This window comes from Salvelinus fontinalis, chromosome 1 (assembly GCF_029448725.1).
Source record: "Salvelinus fontinalis isolate EN_2023a chromosome 1, ASM2944872v1, whole genome shotgun sequence".
Classification (NCBI taxonomy): domain Eukaryota; kingdom Metazoa; phylum Chordata; class Actinopteri; order Salmoniformes; family Salmonidae; genus Salvelinus; species Salvelinus fontinalis.
The window spans coordinates 82,644,196-82,661,674 of record NC_074665.1 but is presented as its reverse complement, the minus strand read 5'-3'; the positions used below and the strand labels follow the sequence as shown (position 1 = coordinate 82,661,674).

The window sequence follows — 17,479 nt, the reverse complement described above, 5'->3', positions numbered from 1 at the left end:
GTATAGAATGCATGCCACAAACTACTGTAACATAATCCAGAGAGAACAGCATCCAGTGTGTACCACAAACTACTGTAACATAATCCAGCATGTACCACAAACTACTGTAACATAATCCAGCATGTACCACAAACTACTGTAACATAATCTAGAGAGAACAGCATCCAGTGTGTACCACAAACTACTGAAACATAATCCAGCATGTACCACAAACTACTGTAACATAATCCAGCATGTACCACAAACTACTGTAACATAATCCAGCATGTACCACAAACTACTGAAACATAATCCAGCATGTACCACAAACTACTGTAACATAATCCAGTGAGAACACCATTCAGAGTGTACCACAAAACTACTGTAACATAATCCAGAGAACACCATCCAGCGTGTACCACAAACTACTGTAACGTAATCCACAAAGAAAACTATTCAGCCTGTACCACAAACTACTGAAACATAATCCAGTGAGAACACCATTCAGAGTGTACCACAAAACTACTGTAACATAATCCAGAGAACACCATCCAGCGTGTACCACAAACTACTGTAACGTAATCCAGAGAGAAAACCATTCAGCGTGTACCACAAACTACTGAAACATAATCCAGAGAACACCATCCAGTGTGTACCACAAACTACTGTAACGTAATCCAGAGAGAAAACCATTCAGCGTGTACCACAAACTACTGAAACATAATCCAGAGAACACCATCCAGTGTGTACCACAAACTACTGTAACATAATCCAGAGAACACCATTCAGCGTGTACCACAAACTACTGTAACATAATCCAGAGAACACCATTCAGCGTGTACCACAAACTACTGTAACATAATCCAGAGAACACCATCCAGCGTGTACCACAAACTACTGTAACGTAATCCAGAGAGAACACCATCCAGCGTGTACCACAAAACTCACAGCAACTTCAAACAAACATTTTGCAGAGGCTCAGAGAGTTGTTAGAACCAGAGTCTTGACAATGGGGGTTTTGACATGTTTTTTAACCTTTTTCTCTTTGGAGATTGCAGTGAATGGAGAAAGTGGTTGTAGATGAGTCTGGCCTGTTTTTGGGTGTGTGTGTACACACCTCTTGCAGGGCCAGCAGGACCAGTGGTATCTGCTCTGTGTAGAGTAGTCCCTGGGACATCAGAGACAGACAGGTCTTAGCATCCCTCTTCAGCTCATCATAACTGTCATCATTCTCCACCGGAGCGATCTACAAGAGGAGACAGATGAGGGTTGTTAGCATTCAGCCAGAGGATGATAGACCTCCCATCAGTCTGGTTCCTCTCAAGGTTTCTTCCTTCCTTGACCCACCCACCTTGAACAGCAGGGGTAGCAACTGGAGCTGCTCTGGAACGGCCGTGGAGAAGGAGCGTCCAGCACTGGCCATCAGCCACTTGAGTACTGGAAACACATACATAACCTTTTTACATCGTATGCTCTGACGAAGGTCTTCATAACTAAACGTTTGGCACATTCAATTACTGAAATCTGCATCGTGCAGTGATCCAGTGATCCAGTGAGCCGGGACTCTTTTCTCTTGGCTTTACACCTGGGTTTATTAGCTCCATCAACTATATCCCTGAACATACTATATCCCTGTCTTCAGTAGTTTGATGGCCTGGGTTAGGGGTCGTACCGGCCTTTTGTAGTTTGATGGGTTAGGGGTCGTACCTGTTTTCAGTAGTTTGATGCGTTAGGGGTCGTACCTGTCTTCAGTAGTTAGGGGTCGTACCTGTCTTCAGTAGTTTGATGGCCTGTGTCCTCTCGTCCTGCTCCCCCACATCGTTCTCCTCTACCACGTGGTTCTGGATCTCCTCGTCCCCCTCCGTCAGGGGTTTGAGGCGCAGCAGTACTCGCTCTGTGAACTCCTTGATGCGAGGCGAGGCCGTGGGCTGGGTGTATGGCAGGTTGACGTCTATCATGAAGATGTAGGTGAGGACGCTGAAGAAGAGAGAGGAAAGAGAGCGAAAGAGGAGGCAGAGGGAGATTAACACCTTTAGTTTAGTTAATTCATTAATCTAGATTCTTCCATTTAGGCCTACATTTTATATGTATTCCTCTTTTCGACAGTTTGCTGGTCTCTACCTCTTTCAGTAATCTATTGAATGATAAAATCAACAATTCTACCTGGTTTTACATAAATAAAAAGCATAAGGTGATCTCTTGGCCAACCTGTTTGAAAAGTTATGGACATATGTTTACCTACTATGACTGATGTGTGGTTAGACACCTAGCTGAATGAACTATGACTGATGTATGGTTAGACACCTAGCTGAATGAACTATGAGTGATGTGTGGTTAGATACCTAGATGAACGAACTATGACTGACGTGTGGTTAGATACCAAGCTGAATGAACTATGACTGACGTGTGGTTAGATACCTAGATGAACGAACTATGACTGATGTGTGGTTAGATACCTAGATGAACGAACTATGACTGATGTATGGTTAGACACCTAGCTGAATGAACTATGACTGATGTGTGGTTAGATACCTAGATGAACGAACTATGACTGACGTGTGGTTAGATACCAAGCTGAATGAACTATGACTGACGTGTGGTTAGATACCTAGATGAACGAACTATGACTGATGTGTGGTTAGATACCTAGATGAACGAACTATGACTGATGTGTGGTTAGATACCTAGATGAACGAACTATGACTGATGTGTGGTAAGATACCTAGATGAACGAACTATGACTGATGTGTGGTTAGATACCTAGATGAACGAACTATGACTGACGTGCGGTTAGATACCTAGAAGAATGAACTATGACTGATGTGTGGTTAGATACCTAGCTGAATTAACTATGACTGATATGTGGTTAGATACCTAGATGAACGAACTATGACTGACGTGTGGTTAGATACCAAGCTGAATGAACTATGACTGACGTGCGGTTAGATACCTAGAAGAATGAACTATGACTGATGTGTGGTTAGATACCTAGAAGAATGAACTATGACTGACGTGTGGTTAGATACCTAGATGAACAAACTATGACTGACGTGTGGTTAGATACCTAGCTGAATGAACTATGACTGATGTGTGGTTAGATACCAAGCTGAATTAACTATGACTGATATGTGGTTAGATACCTAGATGAACGAACTATGACTGACGTGTGGTTAGATACCTAGCTGAATGAACTATGACTGATGTGTGGTTAGATACCTAGAAGAATGAACTATGACTGACGTGTAGTTAGATACCTAGAAGAATGAACTATGACTGATGTGTGGTTAGATACCTAGATGAGCGAACTATGACTGATGTGTGGTTAGATACCTAGCTGAATGAAGTATGACTGACGTATGGTTAGATACCTAGCTGAATGAAGTATGACTGACGTATGGTTAGATACCTAGCTGATTGAAGTATGACTGACGTATGGTTAGATACCTAGCTGAATGAAGTATGACTGACGTATGGTTAGATACCTAGCTGAATGAAGTATGACTGACGTATGGTTAGATACCTAGCTGAATGAAGTATGACTGACGTATGGTTAGATACCTAGCTGATTGAAGTATGACTGACGTGTGGTTAGATACCTAGCTGAATGAACTATGACTGACGTGTGGTTAGATACCTAGAAGAATGAACTATGACTGACGTATGGTTAGATACCTAGCTGAATGAAGTATGACTGACGTGTGGTTAGATACCTAGCTGAATGAACTATGACTGACGTGTGGTTAGATACCTAGCTGAATGAACTATGACTGATGTGTGGTTAGATACCTAGAAGAATGAACTATGACCGATGTGGTAAGTGGCAGTAAGCTATGGACAAGAGTGTCAGCAATGAAAATGTTTGTGCAATGTGTAGGCGAGGTCCTACCTTCCGATGCGCTCACGGACATTCTTGTAGACCTGTGTGAGTTTGGGCTCTAGGTACTGCAGCAGTCTGTGGAGCAGCTCAGGGACCCTCCACTCCTGCTGAGCCAGGCCCCCCTGCAGCACATACAGACGACTGGACAGGAGAGGAGAGTTATACACACACCTAACCCTAACGCTAAGTCAGGCCTCCCTGCAGAGTACACAGAAGACTGGACAGGAGAGAACAATAAAATATAATCATTTGTTTATTGTCCAACAAGGAGAATATTCTTGACTAACAGACAAACATTTTACAGACAAACAAACTATCATCGACCCAGACTCCATAGCTGTGTTCGAATACCCATACTAACATACTGTATACTACATACATAATGGGTATATACACTACATACTATTAGTTCATTTTAGCATACTGTAAACGAACGGTATCCTTTCAGTTGAGCGTACTTCGCCTGTCTACCGGAAGTTGATGCTGTTGCTATGCAACCTCTTGCTAGCTTGTTAGCATTACAAATTACTAGCTAGACTTTTTACGACTTCAGGTGTGTTCGTAAATTCAATCTGGAGTGCGCTCTGGGCGTATGTAAATTCAGGGCGTTGTCAGATTGTCCGTTAGAGAATTTTGAGTGTTTCACTCTCGGAGCATTCAGAGCGCACACTGGACCCTCTGGCCGAGGAGTAGGGTTGATCCCAGCGTTCTGATCTCACACTGGACCCTCTGGCCGAGGAGTAGGGTTGATCCTAGCGTTATGATCTCACACTGGACCCTCTGGCCGAGGAGTAGGGTTGATCCTAGCGTTCAGAGCGCACACTGGACCCTCTGGCCGAGGAGTAGGGTTGATCCGAGCATTCAGAGCGCACACTGGACCCTCTGGCCGAGGAGTAGGGTTGATCCGAGCATTCAGAGCGCACACTGGACCCTCTGGCCAAGGAGTAGGGTTGATCCGAGCATTCAGAGCACACACTGGACCCTCTGGCCGAGGAGTAGGGTTGATCCGAGCATTCAAATATACTGGCAAGTTCGACGCATTAGTACTAACCTAGTAACGTTAGCTAGCTAGCTAACATACTGGTACATACTGCTGTAATGATATGTTGTGGTTCGTAAGGAAAGTGTAGCTAACAAATTGTCAGTCAACGTAATTATTTGAAAAGTCATTACTTTATTATATTGCTCAAAATATCTTAACATTTGTCATGATTAGTTAAAGCAATGAAATTGTATCCTTTCTCGTCGGACTTCGGCTCAAATCGGCTGCATATTCGCCGCCATTTTCTTGAAATCTGAAACCGTTGTGAAGCCACGCCCATTCTCTGAAGAATTGTATTATGGGCTCTAAAAGCACGGAAATAGTGTCCACTGCTTGTATACTTCATATTTTGACAAATTTAGTATGACATCCGGGAACTTTTGGCACACTAACTACATTCATACTATGGCCAATAAGCATACTACATACTCAATTTACATCACAAAAAGTACAGTTAGTATGAGTATTCGAACACAGCTCATCTCTTCCATGCAGGACTAGTCATCTGAGCAGATATGGAGTAGAATAAATACACCCTTCCACACAAACACCAAGACACTGTCTAGGATGAGAATTAAAGGAGGCAAAGTGTTTCCTTACCAGGCATCTACGAAGGATCCCCCCTCCCCGTTGACTGGAGATTCCATCAGCATTTCAAACAACCAGTGGAGCTTCCTGGGGTCTCTGCTCTCCTGTACAACACAACCAACCTAAAGTCAACGTCTGCTCTCCTGTACAACACAACCAACCTAAAGTCAACGTCTGCTCTCCTGTACAACACAACCAACCTAAAGTCAACGTCTGCTCTCCTGTACAACACAACCAACCTAAAGTCAACGTCTGCTCTCCTGTACAACACAACCAACCTAAAGTCAACGTCTGCTCTCCTGTACAACACAACCAACCTAAAGTCAACGTCTGCTCTCCTGTACAACACAACCAACCTAAAGTCAACGTCTGCTCTCCTGTACAACACAACCAACCTAAAGTCAACGTCTGCTCTCCTGTACAACACAACCAACCTAAAGTCAACGTCTGCTCTCCTGTACAACACAACCAACCTAAAGTCAACGTCTGCTCTCCTGTACAACACAACCAACCTAAAGTCAACGTCTGCTCTCCTGTACAATAACAAGGTCAAATGTCAACAGCATGGAAGCAGGAAATTACCAGGCCAGGCAAGTACTAGACAGGAGCTTCAGGAGGCTATTTCTCAATATCTGTACTCAATTCTTCACTCCTCGCCTTTTTCTCAAAATGCATTGGAAGAGAAGATTCAAGTTCCCCTCCCATTCAGGCCTTCTCCTCTAATGCGTTTTGAGAAGGAAACAAGGAGAGGATGCAAATGGGAATAAAGGAACTACCAATTGAGAAAGAAGCTGAAAGAAAAGGACTGCTGAATGAGAGGGATGGGAGGGCTAGCAGCTTACACAGGCTGTGGCGATGCAGGTGCCCCAGTCAGCGTAGGTTTCTACAGTGATGTTGTTCAGAGCTGTACGGATCAGAGGACACAGCAGCTCCCACAGACTCTCCACCTGGGAGGGGAACATAGGTCAAAGGTCAAGGACTTAACAAATATTCAACTTTTATTTATCCAGGTAAGTCAGTTAAGAACAAATGCTTATTTGCAACGAGAACCTGGCAAATGGCAAGTGAAATATGTAAAGTTCTGATTATAAGCATGGTGTGTGACCACAGCGTATGTCTCTCTCCCCTACCTTGCCATAGCTCCAGTGTTCCTTCCTATTCTCTACCTTGCCATAGCTCCAGTGTTCCTTCCTATTCTCTACCTTGCCATAGCTCCAGTGTTCCTTCCTATTCTCTACCTTTCCATAGCTCCAGTGTTCCTTCCTATTCTCTACCTTTCCATAGCTCCAGTGTTCCTTCCTATTCTCTACCTTTCCATAGCTCCAGTGTTCCTTCCTATTCTCTACCTTTCCATAGCTCCAGTGTTCCTTCCTATTCTCTACCTTTCCATAGCTCCAGTGTTCCTTCCTATTCTCTACCTTTCCATAGCTCCAGTGTTCCTTCCTATTCTCTACCTTTCCATAGCTCCAGTGTTCCTTCCTATTCTCTACCTTTCCATAGCTCCAGTGTTCCTTCCTATTCTCTACCTTTCCATAGCTCCAGTGTTCCTTCCTATTCTCTACCTTTCCATAGCTCCAGTGTTCCTTCCTATTCTCTACCTTTCCATAGCTCCAGTGTTCCTTCCTATTCTCTACCTTTCCATAGCTCCAGTGTTCCTTCCTATTCTCTACCTTTCCATAGCTCCAGTGTTCCTTCCTATTCTCTACCTTTCCATAGCTCCAGTGTTCCTTCCTATTCTCTACCTTTCCATAGCTCCAGTGTTCCTTCCTATTCTCTACCTTTCCATAGCTCCAGTGTTCCTTCCTATTCTCTACCTTTCCATAGCTCCAGTGTTCCTTCCTATTCTCTACCTTTCCATAGCTCCAGTGTTCCTTCCTATTCTCTACCTTTCCATAGCTCCAGTGTTCCTTCCTATTCTCTACCTTTCCATAGCTCCAGTGTTCCTTCCTATTCTCTACCTTTCCATAGCTCCAGTGTTCCTTCCTATTCTCTACCTTTCCATAGCTCCAGTGTTCCTTCCTATTCTCTACCTTTCCATAGCTCCAGTGTTCCTTCCTATTCTCTACCTTTCCATAGCTCCAGTGTTCCTTCCTATTCTCTACCTTGCCATAGCTCCAGTGTTCCTTCCTATTCTCTACCTTTCCATAGCTCCAGTGTTCCTTCCTATTCTCTACCTTGCCATAGCTCCAGTGTTCCTTCCTATTCTCTACCTTTCCATAGCTCCAGTGTTCCTTCCTATTCTCTACCTTGCCATAGCTCCAGTGTTCCTTCCTATTCTCTACCTTGCCATAGCTCCAGTGTTCCTTCCTATTCTCTACCTTGCCATAGCTCCAGTGTTCCTTCCTATTCTCTACCTTTCCATAGCTCCAGTGTTCCTTCCTATTCTCTACCTTTCCATAGCTCCAGTGTTCCTTCCTATTCTCTACCTTTCCATAGCTCCAGTGTTCCTTCCTATTCTCTACCTTTCCATAGCTCCAGTGTTCCTTCCTATTCTCTACCTTGCCATAGCTCCAGTGTTCCTTCCTATTCTCTACCTTTCCATAGCTCCAGTGTTCCTTCCTATTCTCTACCTTGCCATAGCTCCAGTGTTCCTTCCTATTCTCTACCTTTCCATAGCTCCAGTGTTCCTTCCTATTCTCTACCTTGCCATAGCTCCAGTGTTCCTTCCTATTCTCTACCTTGCCATAGCTCCAGTGTTCCTTCCTATTCTCTACCTTTCCATAGCTCCAGTGTTCCTTCCTATTCTCTACCTTGCCATAGCTCCAGTGTTCCTTCCTATTCTCTACCTTGCCATAGCTCCAGTGTTCCTTCCTATTCTCTACCTTGCCATAGCTCCAGTGTTCCTTCCTATTCTCTACCTTGCCATAGCTCCAGTGTTCCTTCCTATTCTCTACCTTTCCATAGCTCCAGTGTTCCTTCCTATTCTCTACCTTTCCATAGCTCCAGTGTTCCTTCCTATTCTCTACCTTTCCATAGCTCCAGTGTTCCTTCCTATTCTCTACCTTGCCATAGCTCCAGTGGTCCTTCCTATTCTCTACCTTTCCATAGCTCCAGTGTTCCTTCCTATTCTCTACCTTTCCATAGCTCCAGTGTTCCTTCCTATTCTCTACCTTGCCATAGCTCCAGTGTTCCTTCCTATTCTCTACCTTTCCATAGCTCCAGTGTTCCTTCCTATTCTCTACCTTGCCATAGCTCCAGTGTTCCTTCCTATTCTCTACCTTTCCATAGCTCCAGTGTTCCTTCCTATTCTCTACCTTGCCATAGCTCCAGTGTTCCTTCCTATTCTCTACCTTTCCATAGCTCCAGTGTTCCTTCCTATTCTCTACCTTGCCATAGCTCCAGTGTTCCTTCCTATTCTCTACCTTTCCATAGCTCCAGTGTTCCTTCCTATTCTCTACCTTGCCGTAGCTCCAGTGTTCCTTCCTATTCTCTACCTTGCCGTAGCTCCAGTGTTCCTTCCTATTCTCTACCTTTCCATAGCTCCAGTGTTCCTTCCTATTCTCTACCTTGCCATAGCTCCAGTGTTCCTTCCTATTCTCTACCTTTCCATAGCTCAAGTGTTCCTTCCTCTCCCCTACCTTTCCATAGCTCCAGTGTGTTCCTTCCTCTCCCCTACCTTTCCATAGCTCCAGTGTGTTCCTTCCTCTCCCCTACCTTTCCATAGTTCCAGTGTTCCTTCCTCTCCCCTACCTTTCCATAGCTCCAGTGTTCCTTCCTCTCCCCTACCATTCCATAGCTCCAGTGTTCCTTCCTCTCCCCTACCTTTCCATAGCTCCAGTGTGTTCCTTCCTCTCCCCTACCTTTCCATAGTTCCAGTGTTCCTTCCTCTCCCCTACCTTTCCATAGCTCCAGTGTTCCTTCCTCTCCCCTACCATTCCATAGCTCCAGTGTTCCTTCCTCTCCCCTACCTTTCCATAGCTCCAGTGTTCCTTCCTCTCCCCTACCTTTCCATAGCTCCAGTGTTTCTTCCTCTCCCCTACCTTTCCATAGCTCCAGTGTTCCTTCCTCTCCCCTACCTTTCCATAGCTCCAGTGTGTTCCTTCCTCACCCCTACCTTGCCATAGCTCCAGTGTTCCTTCCTATTCTCTACCTTTCCATAGCTCCAGTGTTCCTTCCTATTCTCTACCTTGCCATAGCTCCAGTGTTCCTTCCTATTCTCTACCTTTCCATAGCTCCAGTGTTCCTTCCTCTCCCCTACCTTTCCATAGCTCCAGTGTTTCTTCCTCTCCCCTACCTTTCCATAGCTCCAGTGTTCCTTCCTCTCCCCTACCTTTCCATAGCTCCAGTGTTCCTTCCTATTCTCTACCTTGCCATAGCTCCAGTGTTCCTTCCTCTCCCCTACCATTCCATAGCTCCAGTGTTCCTTCCTATTCTCTACCTTTCCATAGCTCCAGTGTTCCTTCCTCTCCCCTACCTTTCCATAGCTCCAGTGTTCCTTCCTCTCCCCTACCATTCCATAGCTCCAGTGTTCCTTCCTCTCCCCTACCTTGCCATAGCTCCAGTGTGTTCGTTCCTACCTTGCCGTAGCTCCAGTGTTCCTTCCTCTCCCCTACCATTCCATAGCTCCAGTGTTCCTTCCTCTCCCCTACCATTCCATAGCTCCAGTGTTCCTTCCTCTCCCCTACCTTTCCATAGCTCCAGTGTTTCTTCCTCTCCCCTACCTTTCCATAGCTCCAGTGTTTCTTCCTCTCTCCCCTACCATTCCATAGCTCCAGTGTTCCTTCCTCTCCCCTACCTTTCCATAGCTCCAGTGTTCCTTCCTCTCCCCTACCATTCCATAGCTCCAGTGTTCCTTCCTCTCCCCTACCTTTCCATAGCTCCAGTGTTTCTTCCTCTCCCCTACCTTTCCATAGCTCCAGTGTTTCTTCCTCTCTCCCCTACCATTCCATAGCTCCAGTGTTTCTTCCTCTCCCCTACCTTTCCATAGCTCCAGTGTTTCTTCCTCTCCCCTACCTTTCCATAGCTCCAGTGTTCCTTCCTCTCCCTACCATTCCATAGCTCCAGTGTTCCTTCCTCTCCCCTACCTTTCCATAGCTCCAGTGTTCCTTCCTCTCCCCTACCATTCCATAGCTCCAGTGTTCCTTCCTCTCCCCTACCTTTCCATAGCTCCAGTGTTCCTTCCTCTCCCCTACCATTCCATAGCTCCAGTGTTCCTTCCTCTCCCCTACCTTTCCATAGCTCCAGTGTTTCTTCCTCTCCCCTACCTTTCCATAGCTCCAGTGTTCCTTCCTCTCCCCTACCTTTCCATAGCTCCAGTGTTTCTTCCTCTCTCCCCTACCTTTCCATAGCTCCAGTGTTCCTTCCTCTCCCCTACCTTTCCATAGCTCCAGTGTTCCTTCCTCTCCCCTACCATTCCATAGCTCCAGTGTTCCTTCCTCTCCCCTACCATTCCATAGCTCCAGTGTTCCTTCCTCTCCCCTACCTTTCCATAGCTCCAGTGTTTCTTCCTCTCCCCTACCTTTCCATAGCTCCAGTGTTCCTTCCTCTCCCCTACCTTTCCATAGCTCCAGTGTTTCTTCCTCTCCCCTACCTTTCCATAGCTCCAGTGTTTCTTCCTCTCTCCCCTACCTTTCCATAGCTCCAGTGTTCCTTCCTCTCCCCTACCTTTCCATAGCTCCAGTGTTCCTTCCTCTCCCCTACCATTCCATAGCTCCAGTGTTCCTTCCTCTCCCCTACCATTCCATAGCTCCAGTGTTCCTTCCTCTCCCCTACCATTCCATAGCTCCAGTGTTCCTTCCTCTCCCCTACCATTCCATAGCTCCAGTGTTTCTTCCTCTCCCCTACCTTTCCATAGCTCCAGTGTTCCTTCCTCTCCCCTACCATTCCATAGCTCCAGTGTTTCTTCCTCTCCCCTACCTTTCCATAGCTCCAGTGTTCCTTCCTCTCCCCTACCTTGCCATAGCTCCAGTGTGTTCGTTCCTACCTTGCCGTAGCTCCAGTGTGTTCGTTCCTACCTTGCCGTAGCTCCAGTGCTTGCTGCCTCTGATCAGTCCAGAGGTGATCTCTGCTACACAGCGCTGTTTGCTCTCGTGTGTGTCGGCCACCAGACGCTCCATGTGTGGTTTCAACAAGGGCAGGAAGGCATCGTTGAAGTTCCGGAACAGACCCTGAGGGATAGAGGAGAGGAATAAAACAGTGTTAGGGAAGCCTGATTCTTAACTAGGGTTGCCATATTAGAAATCCTGGTTGGAGGATTCTGGATTTCCTGCTTATTCTAGGAAACTTCCAGATGCGTTTTCTAGAAAACTGGGGATTTTGGGTTACCAGTCACCAGTATCAGTTGCATATCAGTTGCCAGTTGCATATCACGGGGGCTATTCGATGCTAATGCAGTACACCACAGGATGTTTTTGTGCTGGTCAAGGGCAGTCAATTCTGGAGTGAACCAAGGCCTATATCTGTTCTTAGTTCTACATTTTTTGAACGGGGCATGCTTATTTAAGATGGTGAGGAAATCACATTTAAAGAATAACCAGGCATCCTCTACTGACCCGATGAGGTCAGTATCCTTCCAGGATACCCAGGCCAGGTCGATTAGAAAGGCCTGCTACCCGAAGTGTTTTAGGCAGCGTTTGACAGTGATGAGGGGTGGTCGTTTGACAGCGGACCCATTACGGACGCAGGCAATGAGGCAGTGATCACTGAGATCCTGGTTGAAGACAGCAGAGGTGTATTTAGAGGGCAAGTTGGTCAGGAGGATATATATGAGGGTGCCTCGTGTTTACAGATGTGGGGTTGTACCTGGTAGGTTCCTTGATAATTTGTGTGAGATTGAGGGCATCTAACTTAGATTGTAAGGCGGCCGGGGTGTTAAGCATATCCCAGTTTAGGTCACCTAACAGTACGAACTCTGAAGATAGATGGAGGGCAATCAATTCACATATGGTGTCCAGGGCACAGCTGGGGGCTGAGGGGGGTCTACAGCAAGCGGTAACCGTGAAAGACTTATTTCTGGAAAGGTGGACTTTTAGAAGTAGCAGCTCGAACTGTTTGGGCACAGACCTGGATAGCATGACAGAACTCTGCAGGCTGTCTCTGCAGCAGATTGCGACCCCGCCCCCTTGGCAGTTCTGTCTTGGCGGAAAATATTGTAGTTGGGGATGAAAATGTCAGAATTTTTGGTGGCCTTCTTAAGCCAGGATTCAGACACTGCTAGGACATCATAGTTGATGGAGTGTGCTAAAGCAGTGAATAAAACAAACTTAGGGAGGAGGCTTCTGATGTTAACATGCATGAAACCAAGGCTTTTACGGTTACAGAAGTCAACAAATGAGAGCGCCTGGGGAATGGGAGTGGAGCTAGGCACTGCAGGGCCTGGATTAACCTCTACATCACCAGAGGAACAGAGGAGGAGTAAAATAAGGGTATGGCTAATGGGTATAAGAACTGGTCGTCTAGTGCGTTGGGAACAGAGAATAAAAGGAGCAGATTTCTGGGCGTGGTAGAATAGATTCAAGGCATAAAGTACAGACAAGGGTACGGTAGGATGTGAGTACAGTGAGGTAAACCTAAGCGTTGAGTGACGATGAGAGAGGTTTCGTCTCCACATGTGTGGGGGGGCCAATCAGAGCACCGCCTCTAGGTGAGCATTTTCTTGTTTGCTTATGGCCTTATACAGCTCATTGAGTGTAGTCAGGTTTGTTGTGGTAAATAGACAGCTACAAAACATCTATAAAAATTATTTTGGTAAAAACTATGGTCTACATCTAAGGTATTAAGGTATTCAAGCGGGCAGAACCTTGAAACGTCCTTAATATTAGAGATTGCGCACCAGCTGTTGTTAACCATGAGACACACACGACCCCCCGTTATGTCAGATACATTAAAAAAACAGCTGGATGTATATTATCCCTGTCCTTGTTCCACGACTCTGAGAAACATAGGACATCACAGTTCTTCAGGTCCCGTTGATAGGATAGTCTCGAATGGCGCTTGTCCAGTTTGTTCTCCTGTGATTGTACATTCGCCAATAGAACGGGAGTGTATAGGCAGTTTATCTAGTCGCCAACGTAGTTTTGTCAGGGTGCCCACAGGTCGGCCTCTCTTACGCCGTCTCTTTCTCTTCCGAGTGTCGTTGGTCCTGCGCCACCGACTCGTTGAAGTAGAAATCTTGATCTAAATCGAGGTTATTGATCGCTGTCCAGAAGTTATTTTTGGTCATAGGAAACGATGGTAGAAACATTATGTATAAATAACGTTAAGATCAGTGAAAAAAAGAAAAACAGCCAAAATAGCAGACTTGGTCAGGAACCTGTAAAGCGACAGCTGTCCATTGCAGCACCATTCCAACCATATTCTTAGCCTACAAAAACTGTCTAGGTTAATCCTCAGAAGTCTTCCCTCGCTTACGTAGCGCCTATCTTTCATGCTCACCCAGTCTACATTTGAAAAAGTCAGAGGGAAGCAAGGAGACCATTTGAAGACAGAACTCAAGGTATTAATGAGGGTTCAGGAAAGACCTTTGAGATTGGGAGGGTCTTAAATCCTGATCTGTGTCTCCCTCACCTTGAAAAGGCAGAACCTGCGGGGACTGAACTTGTCCTTTCCCTTGCGGTCCTCCAGAGAGAGGAACTCAATCAGCTGGTTGATGAATCCTGGATCTGAGAAGTGGTCGTAGATGATCTGCTCTCGCTGGAGAGGGAAGAAACAAAACAGTTATAACAGTGGACCTCAGATATCACCTTTAACAGCAGAGGATGTTACATACATTTTCCAAGAGTGAGAGAACACATTCTGATTCTCTACCCTTCAGCCAGAAGTGTGCAGTTGTCACTCCCGCTCATTCATTTCAAAAGCATTGGAAGCGTGCATGGCTGGAGGGAGTTTCCACCATATTCCTTACACTAATAAATTAATTTTACATCCATGAGGGGGAGTGTAGGAGTGCACATTTCGGGACAAGGGTAGAGCATCGGACTGTGGCCATTGTGTGTGTGCGTGTCATCTCCTCACCTCGGTCATCTCCTCCCTGGTCAGTCCTTGTTTGGGCTGCTCCTCAGAAGGAGCGTACATCATGAGTTTCTGTGGCCAGCTGTAGTATCCCCAGTGGGTCTTCTCTACAAACGTACAGCCCTCCCAGTCCTGCTGGGTACGAGGCAGACTGCTACTGTTATACTGGAGCCACTGGTTATCAGGCCTGTCCCCTGCTATCAAACCAGCCAGCTCTTTCATACCACCTGGTAGAGAGGGAAGAGGAGGAAGAAGGAGAGAGGGAAGAGATGGTGAGATGACCATAAGGTTACTGTTATACTGGAGCCACTGGTTATCAGGCCTGTCCCCTGCAATCAGACCACTTGGTAGAGAGGGAGAGGTGGTGAGATAAGTTGCATGTATCTGTTACAGGGTTCTCACAGGCAGTGGCAAGTCAAATTCAAGGACTTAAGTACTTTTTCAAGCACTAATATTTATCTTTAGGATCTTCAATTTGTAGTTGTGAATATTATGTGATTGTTTCTAGTCGCCACCAGATGGCAGTATATCGCTACAACCTCATAACTACCTAACAAGTTCTATGCAGTAATAAGTTGTTTCAGTTACTTACTACATACATGAGTGGTAAGTCAGCACTAATGATGATGTAATTTGAATAGTGATGAGCAGAGTTTTGGGACCTACTGGTGAACACACATTTCCTATTCACATTACTGCACAAGTCCAGCCTAATGACTGTGCTCTAGACTGGCAGCTTTAGTGTTCCCGGTCAGGAGAAGAGCAGGTGGGCTGTGTGAAGAAAACGCCACATGAATGACAACCAGAATGGCAGGACCACGGCTGCCACTTGATAAAGCAGAAAATGGCAGGCGCCCCGTGAAGCTCTGGAGGTTGTTGCAGAAAACGTCACAATGTAGAACAGGCACCAGCGCAGAATGCAGCATTGTCATTCCCCCTTCATGTGGCTCTTCAGGACCTATTCACCCAATGTCAAAGTTTGATACATTTTTTGCACCTTACAAGGAGTGGGTTGGAGGGGTCCAGTGATGTAGTGGTAAAAAAGGTGAGTAAACTACACTGAACAGAAATATCAACACAGCATGTAAAGTGTTGGTTCAATGTTTCATGAGCTGAAATAAAATATTCCAGAATTGTTCCATACGCACAAAAGGCAGAATTGAATCTACATTTGCCATTTCAGCTGTCGATGTGACGTTTGGCAGCGCCTAATCAGTCAGTTCTGTACCTGCCTAACTGAGTGGCATTGTGGGTGGAATGAGCGAGCCCGCCTGGCAAACACAGCGCTAAACACGTGGGGAAATAAAACTCGGTAGTATTCCTGGAAATTAATTTGGAAGACCAATACATTTTTCTAATATTTTTAATAGATATTTTTGAAAATGATCTGCTCTCACCTCATTTTAATTCAAGTACTTTTCAAGTACCAACAAAATGTCAGATTTGCAAGGTAATCCAGGACTTGAATTTCAGAGTGCCACATTCAAGTACTTTAAGCACCTTGTGAAAGCCCTGCTGTTATAAATAAGACCTGGGGTCAAATAGTATTTGTTTTCTTTCAAATGCTTTGATTGAGCCTGCCTGGAGTGCCAGGTGGACAGGGTTTGCATTTTGGGGAATATTCTTTTGGTTCCACAGCGCCAGAACAAACACAATCAACTGCAGCTTGAAACAAATATTATTTAAACCCAGGTAAAATGACTGGTGAGGAGACAAAGTGCAGGTTACTTACAGAGCGTGTTGGGGCTGACTGGTACTTTTTTGTGTGGCCTCTTGAGTTGCTTCATGATCCCTGCCACGGCTGATATCGCCACCTGGTGGGGAAATAAATACATGTATAAAGATGTTTCTATCTTACAATGAAATACCATAGTGATTAAAGTCCTCAGCAGAGATGAGAATATACATGCATGTATGAAGATAAGTGTATTTGTGTGTGAAACGTTGTTGACTGCTGCCATCTTGAAGAGATCTCTTTTACTTTATCTCAATGTAGTGAATGAAACTGGACGCATGACTGGGTGTCTGAGTGATTCTACATGTGTATGGACAGAGTGTGTATGGAGAGAGTGTGTATGGAGAGAGTGTGTATGGAGAGAGTGTGTATGGAGAGAGTGTGTATGGAGAGAGTGTGTATGGACAGAGTGTGTATGGACAGAGTGTGTATGGACAGAGTGTGTATGGACAGAGTGTGTATGGACAGAGTGTGTATGGAGAGAGTGTGTATGGACAGAGTGTGTATGGAGAGAGTGTGTATGGAGAGTGTGTGTATGGACAGAGTGTGAATGGAGAGAGTGGTTGCTGTGGCAGTGCCCACCTTGCGGACCAGGAGGGAGTCATGGTTGAGGCTCTTGACGAAGAAAAGGACAGCGGGGGAGGGGAGGGGGTGGTCATCCCTCAGTAACAGAGACATGAAGCCAATGGCAATGTGCTCAAACTTCCAGGGCCTGCAACATAAAGCAGGTGTGTTTAGGAGGTGGAAAACGTTTTGAAACAGAGGTACTGTACTGCCTGAAGTAGTCCAATTGGCACAGACATTTTGGTATTTAGTGGAATTTTAAATGTTGCAGATAGAAATGTAAGAAATAAAGCCGACAGGATTCACATATTGTAACGTCTGTCATCGGGACGAGCTGAACCTACACGCCTCAGTCATCGAGACGAGGTGAACCTGCACGCCTCAATCATCGAGACGAGGTGAACCTGCACGCCTCAATCATCGGGACGAGGTGAACCTGCACGCCTCAATCATCGAGACGAGGTGAACCTGCACGCCTCAATCATCGGGACGAGGTGAACCTGCACGCCTCAATCATCGGGACGAGGTGAACCTGCACGCCTCAGTCATCGGGACGAGGTGAACCTGCACGCCTCAGTCATCGGGACGAGGTGAACCTGCACGCCTCAGTCATCGAGACGAGGTGAACCTGCACGCCTCAGTCGAGACGAGGTGAACCTGCACGCCTCTGTCGAGACGAGGTGAACCTGCACGCCTCTGTCATCGAGACGAGGTGAACCTGCACGCCTCTGTCATCGAGACGAGG

General features: G+C 46.0%; 1 protein-coding gene across 2 annotated transcripts in view; it reads right to left on the bottom strand.

Annotated features, from left to right (window-relative positions):
- Positions 1 to 17,479, bottom strand: part of LOC129862827 (proteasome activator complex subunit 4B-like) — a 100,839-nt gene that overhangs the window by 15,573 nt on the left and 67,787 nt on the right. For both annotated transcript variants that reach the window (XM_055934847.1, XM_055934857.1), the window contains 11 exons: positions 16,753 to 16,882; positions 16,168 to 16,249; positions 14,439 to 14,662; positions 13,992 to 14,117; positions 11,441 to 11,593; positions 6,329 to 6,433; positions 5,499 to 5,590; positions 3,866 to 3,997; positions 1,748 to 1,956; positions 1,331 to 1,416; positions 1,097 to 1,225 (listed from right to left, as the gene is read on the bottom strand). In XM_055934847.1, coding sequence (XP_055790822.1) covers positions 1,097 to 1,225; positions 1,331 to 1,416; positions 1,748 to 1,956; positions 3,866 to 3,997; positions 5,499 to 5,590; positions 6,329 to 6,433; positions 11,441 to 11,593; positions 13,992 to 14,117; positions 14,439 to 14,662; positions 16,168 to 16,249; positions 16,753 to 16,882 — 1,468 coding nt within the window. The remainder of the gene's footprint in view (positions 1 to 1,096; positions 1,226 to 1,330; positions 1,417 to 1,747; positions 1,957 to 3,865; positions 3,998 to 5,498; positions 5,591 to 6,328; positions 6,434 to 11,440; positions 11,594 to 13,991; positions 14,118 to 14,438; positions 14,663 to 16,167; positions 16,250 to 16,752; positions 16,883 to 17,479) is intronic.